This window comes from Sinocyclocheilus rhinocerous, unplaced genomic scaffold (genome assembly GCF_001515625.1).
Source record: "Sinocyclocheilus rhinocerous isolate Xijiao unplaced genomic scaffold, SAMN03320098_v1.1 scaffold627, whole genome shotgun sequence".
NCBI classification, from domain to species: domain Eukaryota; kingdom Metazoa; phylum Chordata; class Actinopteri; order Cypriniformes; family Cyprinidae; genus Sinocyclocheilus; species Sinocyclocheilus rhinocerous.
In genome coordinates this window covers 149,554-161,469 of record NW_015649569.1, presented here as the reverse complement: position 1 = coordinate 161,469, position 11,916 = coordinate 149,554, and the positions used below count along the sequence as shown (strand labels likewise).

The 11,916-nt window shown below is 36.4% G+C and overlaps 1 protein-coding gene across 1 annotated transcript in view; it reads left to right on the top strand.

Annotated features, from left to right (window-relative positions):
• Positions 1 to 3,265: 3,265 nt before the first annotated feature.
• LOC107710689 (BAH and coiled-coil domain-containing protein 1-like) overlaps positions 3,266 to 11,916 on the top strand; it is an 84,660-nt gene continuing 76,009 nt past the window's right edge. The window contains 2 exon segments of the mRNA XM_016515525.1: positions 3,266 to 3,475; positions 6,008 to 6,312. Of these exon segments, the coding sequence (XP_016371011.1) occupies positions 6,141 to 6,312 (172 nt within the window). The 5' untranslated portion in view covers positions 3,266 to 3,475; positions 6,008 to 6,140.

Here is an 11,916-nt window from a genome sequence, read left to right as displayed (position 1 = left end):
CTTTATGTCAGTAACTCTCATTGTTTTACAACACTTTTGCTTGTGCATGATGTTTCATCCACACCTTTAGGTGTCAGTATAAGCACTCACATATACTCATGTTGTTCCAAACCTGTATGAATTCAACTTTTCTCCTTTTTTTCCACAGAAAATGTCATGCAAGTTTGGTAGTCATACATTAAGGTGAGTAAATTAATTTTCATTTTTGGGTAAACTATCCCTTTATGATTACAAATGCTTAACTGAATGATGCTTGAAAGTGCTAAAGTGAATTTATAAAGTGTGTAATACTAATTAATACATAAACAAATTTCCACACAGACAGCATATTTTGAGTGGAAAGCAGAAACTCATGATTTTGGTTTATTATAATCTTGGATATATATTTTACATATGAGAATGTATTTTAAAATCCTGCTGAAATCTATTGCTTTTTATTGTTGTATACAATTTCAGATGGATTATGCTTCAGGATTTTGTGTCATCAAATTCCAAATTCCAAAGTTTCCAGGTTTTGTCCAAATCCTGGAAACACTTAAAATCTAACTTTTTTTTTTTTTTTTTTTAATAAAAGTACAGTCTGACATTTATTTATTTCCAAACAAAAAGCAAGCACATTAGTGTGGAATACATAAAACAATTAATATACAGAACATAGAGATACTCAAATGGCAGGAAAGGGGTTAACTGAGACAGCTGACGTCAGTGTTTGGGGGTTGGTAAATTTAAAGTTACAGAGTGATTATTAGTACCATCCATCTAGGATTTATTAATAAAATATTAAATAAAGTTCCCAGATGATCAGCACTGGTAAAACTGATCTGTCATATGCAATCACATGATCATATATGACAGATCAATTTTATATCACTTAGGCTACAATTGTTTATTAAAGCAAGCAGAACACTGGTCTGTAAAAAGGCTTTCCCAGAAATTACTTGCTGGCTGGTCTGTCGATGTTTATATTCGTGTTTAGCATCTAAGTGTCAGGTTATACAAAGAACATCTAATATTCACATTAAGACAAGAATCAATAACTACAAAAATAATCAAATGTAATGTAATGGTTGGTTACATGTACTGTTTATAATAACTGCACATAGATTTCCCACCTCTGTAGTATAGTCTACCAAATAAATAATATGTTTTAATATTCCATGTATCATCAACCATATTTTCACTGAAGAGTATAGAGAACAAAATTTATTTTATTTTATTATTATTATTATTTTTAATCAGTAACCAATGTGGACTAAATACATTTAAATTCAGACCTAACACAGACAAATTCTCATTTGGGTGTAAAAATTGCTTTGAAGTGGCATCATCAGCAAATTCAGTTTTTTTTTCTAAGCGCTTCAGAGCAGACTTTATCAGATGCAAATACTGTAGTTAGGTGTTTGGGCCTATGCAGTCTTGTCCATTGGTTTATTTAATCCATCTATATTTTAAGACAACTGGACTGAATGTGATGCACACACACACACATTTATTAAAAATAATTGCATTTGTTTTGCATGACAAACAATGTCCAGGCTCCATTTGTAAGGTGAACCTACTGCATGATGTAGCATTATTTTTGGAAAAATACCTTATTTGAGTGATTTTTAAAAGGCGTTTGGTATATTTATACCATTTACACAAAAACAGAAATATAAAAAGTCCATTTAAACCCTTTTGTATCTCCTCAGAGAAACCAAGTTCTTGCTTCCTTTGAGCTGGAGAGCTAAAGCTGGACTGTCAATCAGAGACCAGTCATTCAGTCCTCTTGATTTGCTCTTCTTTCTATAGGGAAATCACTCATTCTATATCTACATATATACAATTCTGCACATATAATTCATGCTGACACATGGTCACAACGGTGCGAAGAAAAAAATACAATGCATTAAATGTTTCTCAATACACATTCCAGAATATAAACGTCACTACACCACTCTACAGGATCAGATTTGAGAGAAAAATAATATATATATATATATTTTTTTTTAGAATTTTGCCCAAAGAGCTGTGCATGAGACCTGGAAATCTCAAACATTACGTAGGCAAAATGACAATGTAAATTAGAATGTGTGATTTCAGTATATTATTTAAATATAGGTTATATACTAGGCTATATATATATATAAAAGCACATTTCCTCTTTGAAGAGCACATGTCTTTCAGCTAAACAGATTGAAGAAAACAGTCTGATACATTTTTCCTTTTTCTTTTTGTAAATCTTTTATATATTGTCGTAAAATATCTAGCGTAGCGTTTTCATGCATCCTTGTTTCAATTCTATCGGGCATTATTCTTGATTTATCTGTCGCTCAGAATAAATGAGTTCGAGTAATGCTGATCCAAACACTTCTTGTTTTTTTTTTGTTTTTTTTACCGTTTTTCTTAATTCTTACCGATGTGTCCAGAAATCGGTATCATGTTTCTCCGTTCCAGGTCTGAAAGTATCGCACAACGAATTCGATATTCGAACATATCGAACATTTCTTTCTGCACTTCTTCTTGTGTTCTCCGCGTATAGCTCCAGGGCCACAGAGGGTCCGCCTTTTGGAGCGCCTTGAAACGGTTCCTTCTTATCTGTTTTCATCATCTAACCTGGGACGCCTTGAGACCGCAGATCCAGTTATTTTTTTTCCAATGCGGACTGGCGAGCAGCCAATCAGAGTCTTGTTTACACTCCGTGAGTGACAATACGCTGTCGTGCCAACCAATCAAATCCTCCTCCAAATGCAGCCTTTTTTAAAAGCATGCTCATAAACCCACACACGGGCTATTAGCGTTAAATAAACTAATGCAAAATAACATACAGTGCAGTTGCAGTCATTTATATACTTAAGGTAGCCTATATATGAATCTGTCGCACTTAAAGAAGGCTCTATGGCATTTATGCTAAATAGTGTTTGTTTTAATTTGTCACAAGTATTGATTGATGTTTTTTTTAATGAAAATACATTATACATACCTGCTGGATGTTATTAAAGACAGCGGCTAGTAATCTTCTCCAGGTCGGAATCCTGTGCTCGTTTGCAAAGGACTATTTAAGGTTTTAACACATTGTAACCTGTCTTTAGTATTTCGCTTGAATTTGCCGCTCGCCTCATTGCTCTCGCTCTCCACGGCGAATTCCTATTGGTCACAGATTTCGACCAATCAGAGCGCGGAGTGTCCCCAGGCGAGCGACGCTAGCTCATTATCATTCGTGAATCTGGCCAATCAGCGCGTGTGTTTACTCTCGCGGAGTTGAGAGGCAAGATCGGCGCCGGACAAGAGGATCGCCGCTCCGAGACTCGATTCGCGACTTCAGTGGCCTAGAGAAGCCCGAGACCGGCGAACGACAATTGCTGCAATCGTATGAGGGGAATTAGGACCGAGCCACTGAAATATGCTTTTTAGAATAAGCGACAGCATTGCTCTGAATACTTTTCTTGATTTCTAATTAAAATTATTTATTGTTATGCAAGGATATAACATACCAGTAAGTAATTAATTTATTTTTTTAATGTCATGGTTGTGTCGCCTAACCTCGAATAAAAACAAAAAGACCTTCAAAGAAATAAAGAAAATAATGTTAACTAAACAGCACAAACAACTATGGTGCAACATCCAAAGGGGAAATGGAAAGCCTATAAATATAAAATTATTAATAAATATATGCACTTAATTGTAGCTACAGCCCGCATTTATTCGCTTCATTTAAAGATTCTTATTTATATTATAAGGCATTTGTGTAATAAGTAATTTTGTGAAATTATTCTTTCTCAGTTAAAGCTTGTACGGCCTTGTTCAGTTTACTGCTCAAATTACCAGTGATATTTTCATGAATATACTGTAATCACGTACATGTTTAAAATTCCATCTGTTATTTGATATTGTAGTAGCCTATTTGCGCTTTTCTGCTCACTATTTATTATATCTATGAATTCTTTTTTATTGTTAAATTTAAAATATTTTCTCTAAAGGTATTGCATCGCAGTCCCTGATTTGAAACATGACAAGGAAAAAATAAAAGTGAAACGTGCACCATCCAAATTTCCAGTTGTCCTTTATTATCATATTCAGATCGGTGTTTTTCTTCGCTGAGCAATACTTATTTGTAATGATCAATTCTGATTTATTTCGGATCGGCATGAGACAGGCTCGTTTCACTGCTTGTGTCCGGGCAGCGGCGTTCTCCCAGCCGAATAACATTACCGACAGACAAGCTATAAAAATCATGTTATTGTCTTTGTGAGTTTCTGTCTTCTATGAACAAAAGCTCGCCAGCTGACTCGTGCTTTTTGCTGGCTTTGATATATAAAGACACATTGTCTAGCATTTCACTATGTGCATTGTCATGCACGAGACAAAAGCAACTGCTATTTGCATCGGAATTATGCAAATATTTAACAACATTCACGAGTCGGATGCCGATACAATGCATTTAAGTATTCAGTTGCATGCAAAAGCTGAGATTAAAACAAAGCATGCAGTGTGTGATTGAATGTTGTGTGCTCGAAATGGACGGCTGTTGTGGAGCGTTGGAGCTGCACGGTAATGGCTGACGGAGAGCAGCAGTCCTCACACGGAGACAAAAGCTGCTTGCTGTTAAGGCCACCTTGGTTTGCATGCATGGCCTGCTACAGCGGAAAACACTGAATTTATTGCAGTTGTATATTTTCTGAAAATGCATTAATTGATAGTAGTCCGCGTATATCAGTTAAGGAACCCACTGAAATAATTCATTTATCGTGTGACATTCTGCATTTTCTTCCAATCTAGTCTACCAGAAAGAGAGAGCACAAAAGTCTTGTTGAAGGGAACAGATAAAACAAATGAATATTACTACAATATTAGCTGGAACTCGACACAAGATATATTGTGTGCAAGGTTCTGTTAGGTTTAATTGCTCCACATAAAACAGTTCAACCAGATGAAAGGAAATTGCAGTTGTTTACATGCGCACGCACACACACACACTCACAGACACACACAGACTTGTCTTTCAGTGTATTCTGATAAAAACAAAAAAGGACTCGTACAAAATTGGTTTCTGTTAGCAAATGGTATTTACTGGTTATAGGCTATGTTGTTGCCTTTTTGATTTAATCATAATGGGTAGGAAATTGCAGTTGTTTACATGCGCACGCACACACACACACTCACAGACACACACAGACTTGTCTTTCAGTGTATTCTGATAAAAACAAAAAAGGACTCGTACAAAATTGGTTTCTGTTAGCAAATGGTATTTACTGGTTATATGTTGTTGCCTTTTTGATTTAATCATAATGGGCTGTGTATACTATTTATTAAAAGTAAATTGATGCCATGTTTATTCAAAGTGCATGTCCCACTACTATATGTAAAACAAAATATTGACATTATGATATAAAATATTGTATATAAAATACCACAATTAATTTTTTTATATTATTTAATGTATATGCATCTAATCAATGTTTTATTTTTCATTCACATCATGCACATGTCTAAAAACACTATATAATTTATTTGATCAGATTTCATTAATGCGTAAATGGTTTATTTAAGTCGTCTAACAATAAAAACAGACGGGGCAGAAGTCAAGACATCCATTATTCTGGGAAAAAAAAAAAAAGTCACTTGTTGTCAAGCCCATTGATTTCATATCGTTTGTTTGCCATCATATGTGTGCATGCGTGCACTTAGAAAACATGAAGTCACACTATTTCAATTTAAAACATATTTTTTCTGCTTCCTAGAAAAGGTGTGCATCTTTATCACGTATCCGTACACAAAGGATCGGTCTCTATTAGGCCTATTCAATCACTGCCATCTATGGCCTTTTCACATCGCTTTCACATTTCAATGGACGCTTAAAAAAAACGAATGCAGTTCTTCTCTAAATGAATGTGCATCAAAATTAGGTCTCAATTTGTATCGCAGTTTTCTTTTATGTGTCGAATACTGAGAGCATGAAGCAGATGCATGTCAGCTGTGGTGGTGTGCCACACTGAGATTATAACGTCTCTTCTTTCTTTCTTTGTAGAAAAGATGATTGAGGACTTCAACCTGAGCAGGAGAGGCGAGCTTTCCACTAAAGCAAACGCAGACGGATTACAGTACATAGGTTTAATCTGATTTCCGCTTGATTTTGGATTATATCGGATGTTTTCTTTGGAATGGAGGGTCGTGATTTCTCCGCTCCAGCACATCTCCTTTCAGAGCGGGCCACTCTAGTGCATCGCGCCGCCTCTCGCATCTCCTCCTCCGGCCACGGCTCTGTGCAACATGCACCTCATTTTCCAGCCGGGAAATATTATCCATCTCACTTACCGATGGCGGCGCATTCAGGTTTGTTGCGTTTTTTTTTATTCGCTGGCATTTCTGTGGAAGCTCAATAAAGATTTGACACACTATTTCAAAGAATAGCGAATGTCCATGTTTAGATTAGGCCTGTATTTGATTATTGCTTATTTAGGCTGTTTAGGATTTCTTATGATATAGTAGGCTACACAGCTCTGAAAAAACCTATAATGTAGCCTAACATCAAAGACATTTGAATCCACATAGCAATTCAAGAACCATATAGCCTACTCTAAAATCTGGTTAGAGAAGGTTTATTTATTTTGTATTATTATGTTGCTTATTTTAGGCGCTACAAAGAACCAACGTAGATAGATAGACAAGCCTATATTACATTTTTTGTTTGTTATACTCATATTCTTGCTGATTAAGTCCAGACTTGAGACTTTAAATCCTTGTGTCTACATGAACTGAATTGTGGAGGTGTAAATGTGATTTTGATAAGAGATGAGCGCATCTCGGTTTAATATGAATCGTGACAGGCAACAATTATGAGGATATTCGGCATATAACAGCTAATGTTTTCTGTAAGGTAGTGTATAAATTGCCCCTCAAATTACGATTTAAGAACAGATTAAAACAACGAACGTTATAGGCTACGTGATATCTTTTAAATATTGTATTTATGTAGGCTATTATTTATTAGTTTTTATTTTGGTTATTATTATTATTTTGCATTTGTAGTGATTTATTATTTGAGTATTGCCGATGAAATATTTTAATGTTTAAAGTTAATAGCCTAAATTCGAGCTTTCCGTTTATTTGAACAAAATACAGTATTGCAGTGTTACTGAATGAGTAATTAGGTTCAGTCAGATGCAATTTCCTTAATATTTTGCGCCATTCTTGAACAAAGATCCACATGGTCCATTTTGCATTGCTCATCATTAAGGCAATACTTAGGCAATTCACCATCCATATAGACAATAATAAATCTAAGTCAGTTAAATGAAGACTATGCTTGTTTTGCACTACTAAGGCCTTAATGTTCCAAGTCGCATAAATATTGCCTTTCAGTGTCTTGCATTTAGATGGTTTTTGGGAACAAACAGATTTATAAAACCTTTCAAAGATTATGATTTTAGAGTTATTTAGAATAACCATTGGGCTTATAGATTATTATAACCTAATTTAGACTGCTAAAATGTATTAAAAAGAAACCTGTCTTGTTATTTCTGAATCAAATATATGAAAAATATCTACAATAAGGCATTGTTCCAGCAGTTTCCATACACTCATGTACACTTATATTTATAGTGGTAGATGTGTTCATTTGGTCTTGGGCAATGAGTATTTAGGCTAATGTTAGCTAAAGGGCGCAGGTGTGCTGTTAACCGGATATGACAATGTCTTTTTGGTCGTACACTCACAGCTTGCGCCACCATGCAGCCGTGCCCTTAACTGTCATCACTGTTCAATGATTGAGACAGGTGAGGTATTGTACCTAGAGATAGAATTCGCAGAGCTCAGAGTTTTATAGCTTTGTCTGGAATATTACCGTCTCAACCATGTCTCATGCTTGATTCATGTGGTGACATTCAACCTGTGTGTTATTACCACACCACCACCGCTACACCTTCATTCTAGACCATGACGAAGGGCAATTTTGTATTGTCTAAGGTTGATGAAAAGCACAGGTTTTTTACATTACCAATTGAGCTGATTAGGACGCTCAAACAATGTAATGCTTTGAAAGCACCACAGTGTCAATCAACCTATTATTCAGCAATAAAATATTTATTAACAAAATATTAAATACCTACATATAAAAAATAAAAATAAAATAAACATCACATTTAAAAAAAAATCCCAAATTAGTCTACCACTAATGTATATGTAACTTAACAAATACCACTGTTTATTTAATGAAGGCTAAGCTAAAACCGTCCAAACCAAGCTGGATGGTCACCAAACCAGTTTTTCTCTCATTAAGTGAACAGACCGGTCAATAGCGTCCCACAGGTGTAAAGGGGGTGTAGCTGCGTTAGTGGATTTGCTCTATCCCTCCAGGGACTGCCTCCCTCATGGCCTCACATGAATTCTTTACAAAGAACATGAATATTTCAGGGAATTGATGTACAAATGCATTCAGATGCAGGTTGGGATCCAGGCTCAGTGAAAGACCTTCTGTGGTGTCTCTCAGTGGCTTTATTATTCAGCTGCTATTGGACTCGGAGGCTTGTAGAGACAGAGGCTGCTGTCGCAACACTCTCTTGGCTTTGAAACGGCGATGTTCCTCAAAGACTTATGAAATGTGGGCTCGTTTCGGAGAAAGCTCTCAATTTCACTTCTCCTCTCTCGGTTATTTCGGTTGTTCCTTTTGGTTTGATGCTTATGCTGGGATTGAAGTTGCCATTGTGTGCTAATCTCTGGGAAATGTTTTGTGGCATAGCACCTTACCTGTTACAGGAGAAGATATCAAATGAATCTCAATTGAGCGTTGAAAATGTGACTTTGTCATGTTTTTTTTCTTTAGAATCCCGTTCATTTGGAACTGAGGTGTTCCTGATTAGCATTGAGATTTGGACTGTCATAGACCTTCATTAAAGGAAAAAGGCCATATCTAGAAACCAGAATAACATATAGAAGAACCATTTTGGGTTGGTTCCCCAAACAACTTTCAGTGAACAGTTTTTAAAAGAACTGTTCTTAGTGTGAAAAACATTAATCTTATTCCACTATAAAGAACCTTTATGTGCAATGGAACCATTCCATGGATGTTAAAGGTTCTTCATTGAACCTTCAATGCCAATTTTTAAGAGTGTGAACTGTTTTGACTTGAGCCAATAAGTAAAAAAAAGTTGCTTTTAAACTTTACCAACAACCCAAGCAACCACAATGACCTTAGCATCAACACCACTCACATTGTTTTAAAGGAAATCAAAAAAACAAAAAAAAACCTAGCTAGGCCTATTTCTACTCTTTATGTGCCTTAATTTGAACTGTTTAAACACCATCATGACTGGTTTGTGTAATTGTTTCATGGATCCTTTCTAGAAATGTCCAAACTTTAAAGCATTCTCATGTGTAAGCATATTATTATTGAGGCTTGATGTTGCATTAAACATTTGGTCTCCATTTCCTCCAAACCCTTGATTCTCTGTTCTTCTTACCATGTCTTGTCTGGGGGGGTTGAGTTGGCTTCCTTCCTGCAACCCCCCACACCACAAACACACACACACACACACACACACACACACACACACACAGCCCAGGACCATTGTTTCCGATCACAGCTTTGTGTGTGTTTTACAGCATGTTGCTCAAAGATAAAAACACACCCTCCCTCCTCTTTTATTGTCTTGGAGGGGCAGAACGTCCCTCTCTGTCCCCTCATTCTTATATCCTGCCTGGATATCCCAGCAACCCTGCTCTGTTTACAGGTTAACCCTGCTGACTGCCGCTAACCTTTCCAGAGGGGAATAAATAACTGTACTGAGTGATTTTATTAAAGGGCTCATTGCGTGAACGTCTCAGACGAGGGGGTAAGGGGATGTAAAGGCAGCCACAGGTGTTTAGTGGTGTTATGAAAGCGTCTCTGGTGTTTATGGCAGACCTGATGAAGGGGTTTGCTGGGAGATATGAGGTTGGCAAGCCATAAAGTCTCTCTCACTTCCAAAACTATCTGAGATTACAGTTTGGGCTCCACTGATACTGTTAGAAACCGTTTCTATTCTTATCCTGCATGCTTTAAAAAAACATGAAATCAAAATCCATCCTTTTATGTAATGTACTTACTTGCTCGCTGTGTGAACAATTAATCAGTGCACAATAATAAAAAAGGATGTCTTTGTATTAATCTTTCATCAAAATATATAATAATAATATTCAACCACAGTGCTTCGATTGGTCGATTACACAAAGTTTTCACAATCCAATCATTTCTTGTTGTTTTAAGTGTTTTGATGTTTCGTTTTGTGTGTGGCTGGTGTGTGTTAGGACATGACTAGACATAGAGATTCTCATGGCTGGCTTTTCTATAGAAAACGTTTCCCAAAAGCAACTATGGTCGCAAGTTCTGTCGTTACCAATAGAGTTCAATGGAACTAACGACCATAGTTTGCTAATGATGCTTTTGGGAAAAACCCCCCCCAGCACCCGGCCTGTTCACACCAAGGACAATAACTATAACAATAAAGTTTTAATAATCATTCCAATTCAATGAGAATATGCCACAACGATAGCAATAACGACACAGAGGAACAATATCATTGGAAGCAGTTTCAGATTTTTTTTGTCCAGCTGTTAAACGATAAAAACATTGACAATCAGCCAATCAGAATCCACCAGACTTTAAAGAGCTTGAGCATGTAAAGTAGCAGATGACAAAACTGCAGTGCATGCTTATAATAAATAGAATGTTATCTTGCGTTGGCGTGGATGCTTATATAGTTATTATTATAGTTTTCTTTAAAGTTATCGTTCTTAATGTGAACAGAGAACAGACTCACCTTATCACTTTCACCACAAACTGGTCCAAGATGTCCATACTGGTCCAGTGTTTAACCTATTTCAATGTTTTTAATGAATTATGTGAAACCAACAAAGTATCACGGAGGTTAACAAACTATTACATGCTGAATTCAGAAATTGTATATGCTGCATGAATATGTTTTTGTGTATCATTTTGTGCTTAATTTATTGACCTGATTAACAGTTATTTGCTTTGCTGGGGCAGAATCAGCTGTAGGGTTGTCTGTTTGGCCAGTGTGTTTGTGTGTGTATGTGTGTACAATTAGCAATAGAATTAGTTTGGTGAAAGAAATGTGCCCAGAAGCAAGCTAATTTGGACAAAACTTCACTTGGGGACATCCAAGAACCTTTAAGATGGTAAAAACAATTCATAAATGAAATACATAGCCCAATGTCTTTCAATGCAAAACCTTTTTTAGGGGAATAATCTGGATTAGGGTTAGTCTATAGTAATTACAGCTGGCTTTAGAGAAAACAATAGCTGTCTAGGTCCTCATTTCCATAGCTGTGTAAACGTGTGTGTGTTTTACTTAGCTATTGGTCCTTTCCTTAGTTATCTAATTTGACAAAAAAAACAACATTTGAGGACATTTTGGGACATTGTCATATAGACAGTGCTTGAAGTGGGCCGGTATGCACCGGTACTTCTATATTTTAGCCTTTAGAGTACCTGCACTTTTTTGTGCGTACCGGCACTTCTGAGACTGGTACTGGTACTCAGAGTAAAAGCGTCAGGGTCTGGGTGATTATATGATCCCATAATATGATTAGAAAGGACACTATATAAATCCCACTACCCAGCCGGGATCACCTCTCATCTCGACCAATCACGTGAATGAATGCAAGCGGAGTGTGTGGGGCGCGAGAGCATGCCAGGGGAGGCGCGCGGAGTAGTAAAATAATAATTAATTATTGATTACTAATTTGAATCAGTACTTTATAACGAAAATAATATCTTAAAATTAAAAGAAGCAGGCTTTTGCGATCACATCATTTAAAACCGGTAAACTCCTGGAAAGTGCAAGGATCCAGTAAACGAATTCAAACAGTAAGTTTAAAACAGCCTAATGCAGAGAAAACACGGCCGATTTCATCAGCGATTGCGGAAAGAATAGTGAC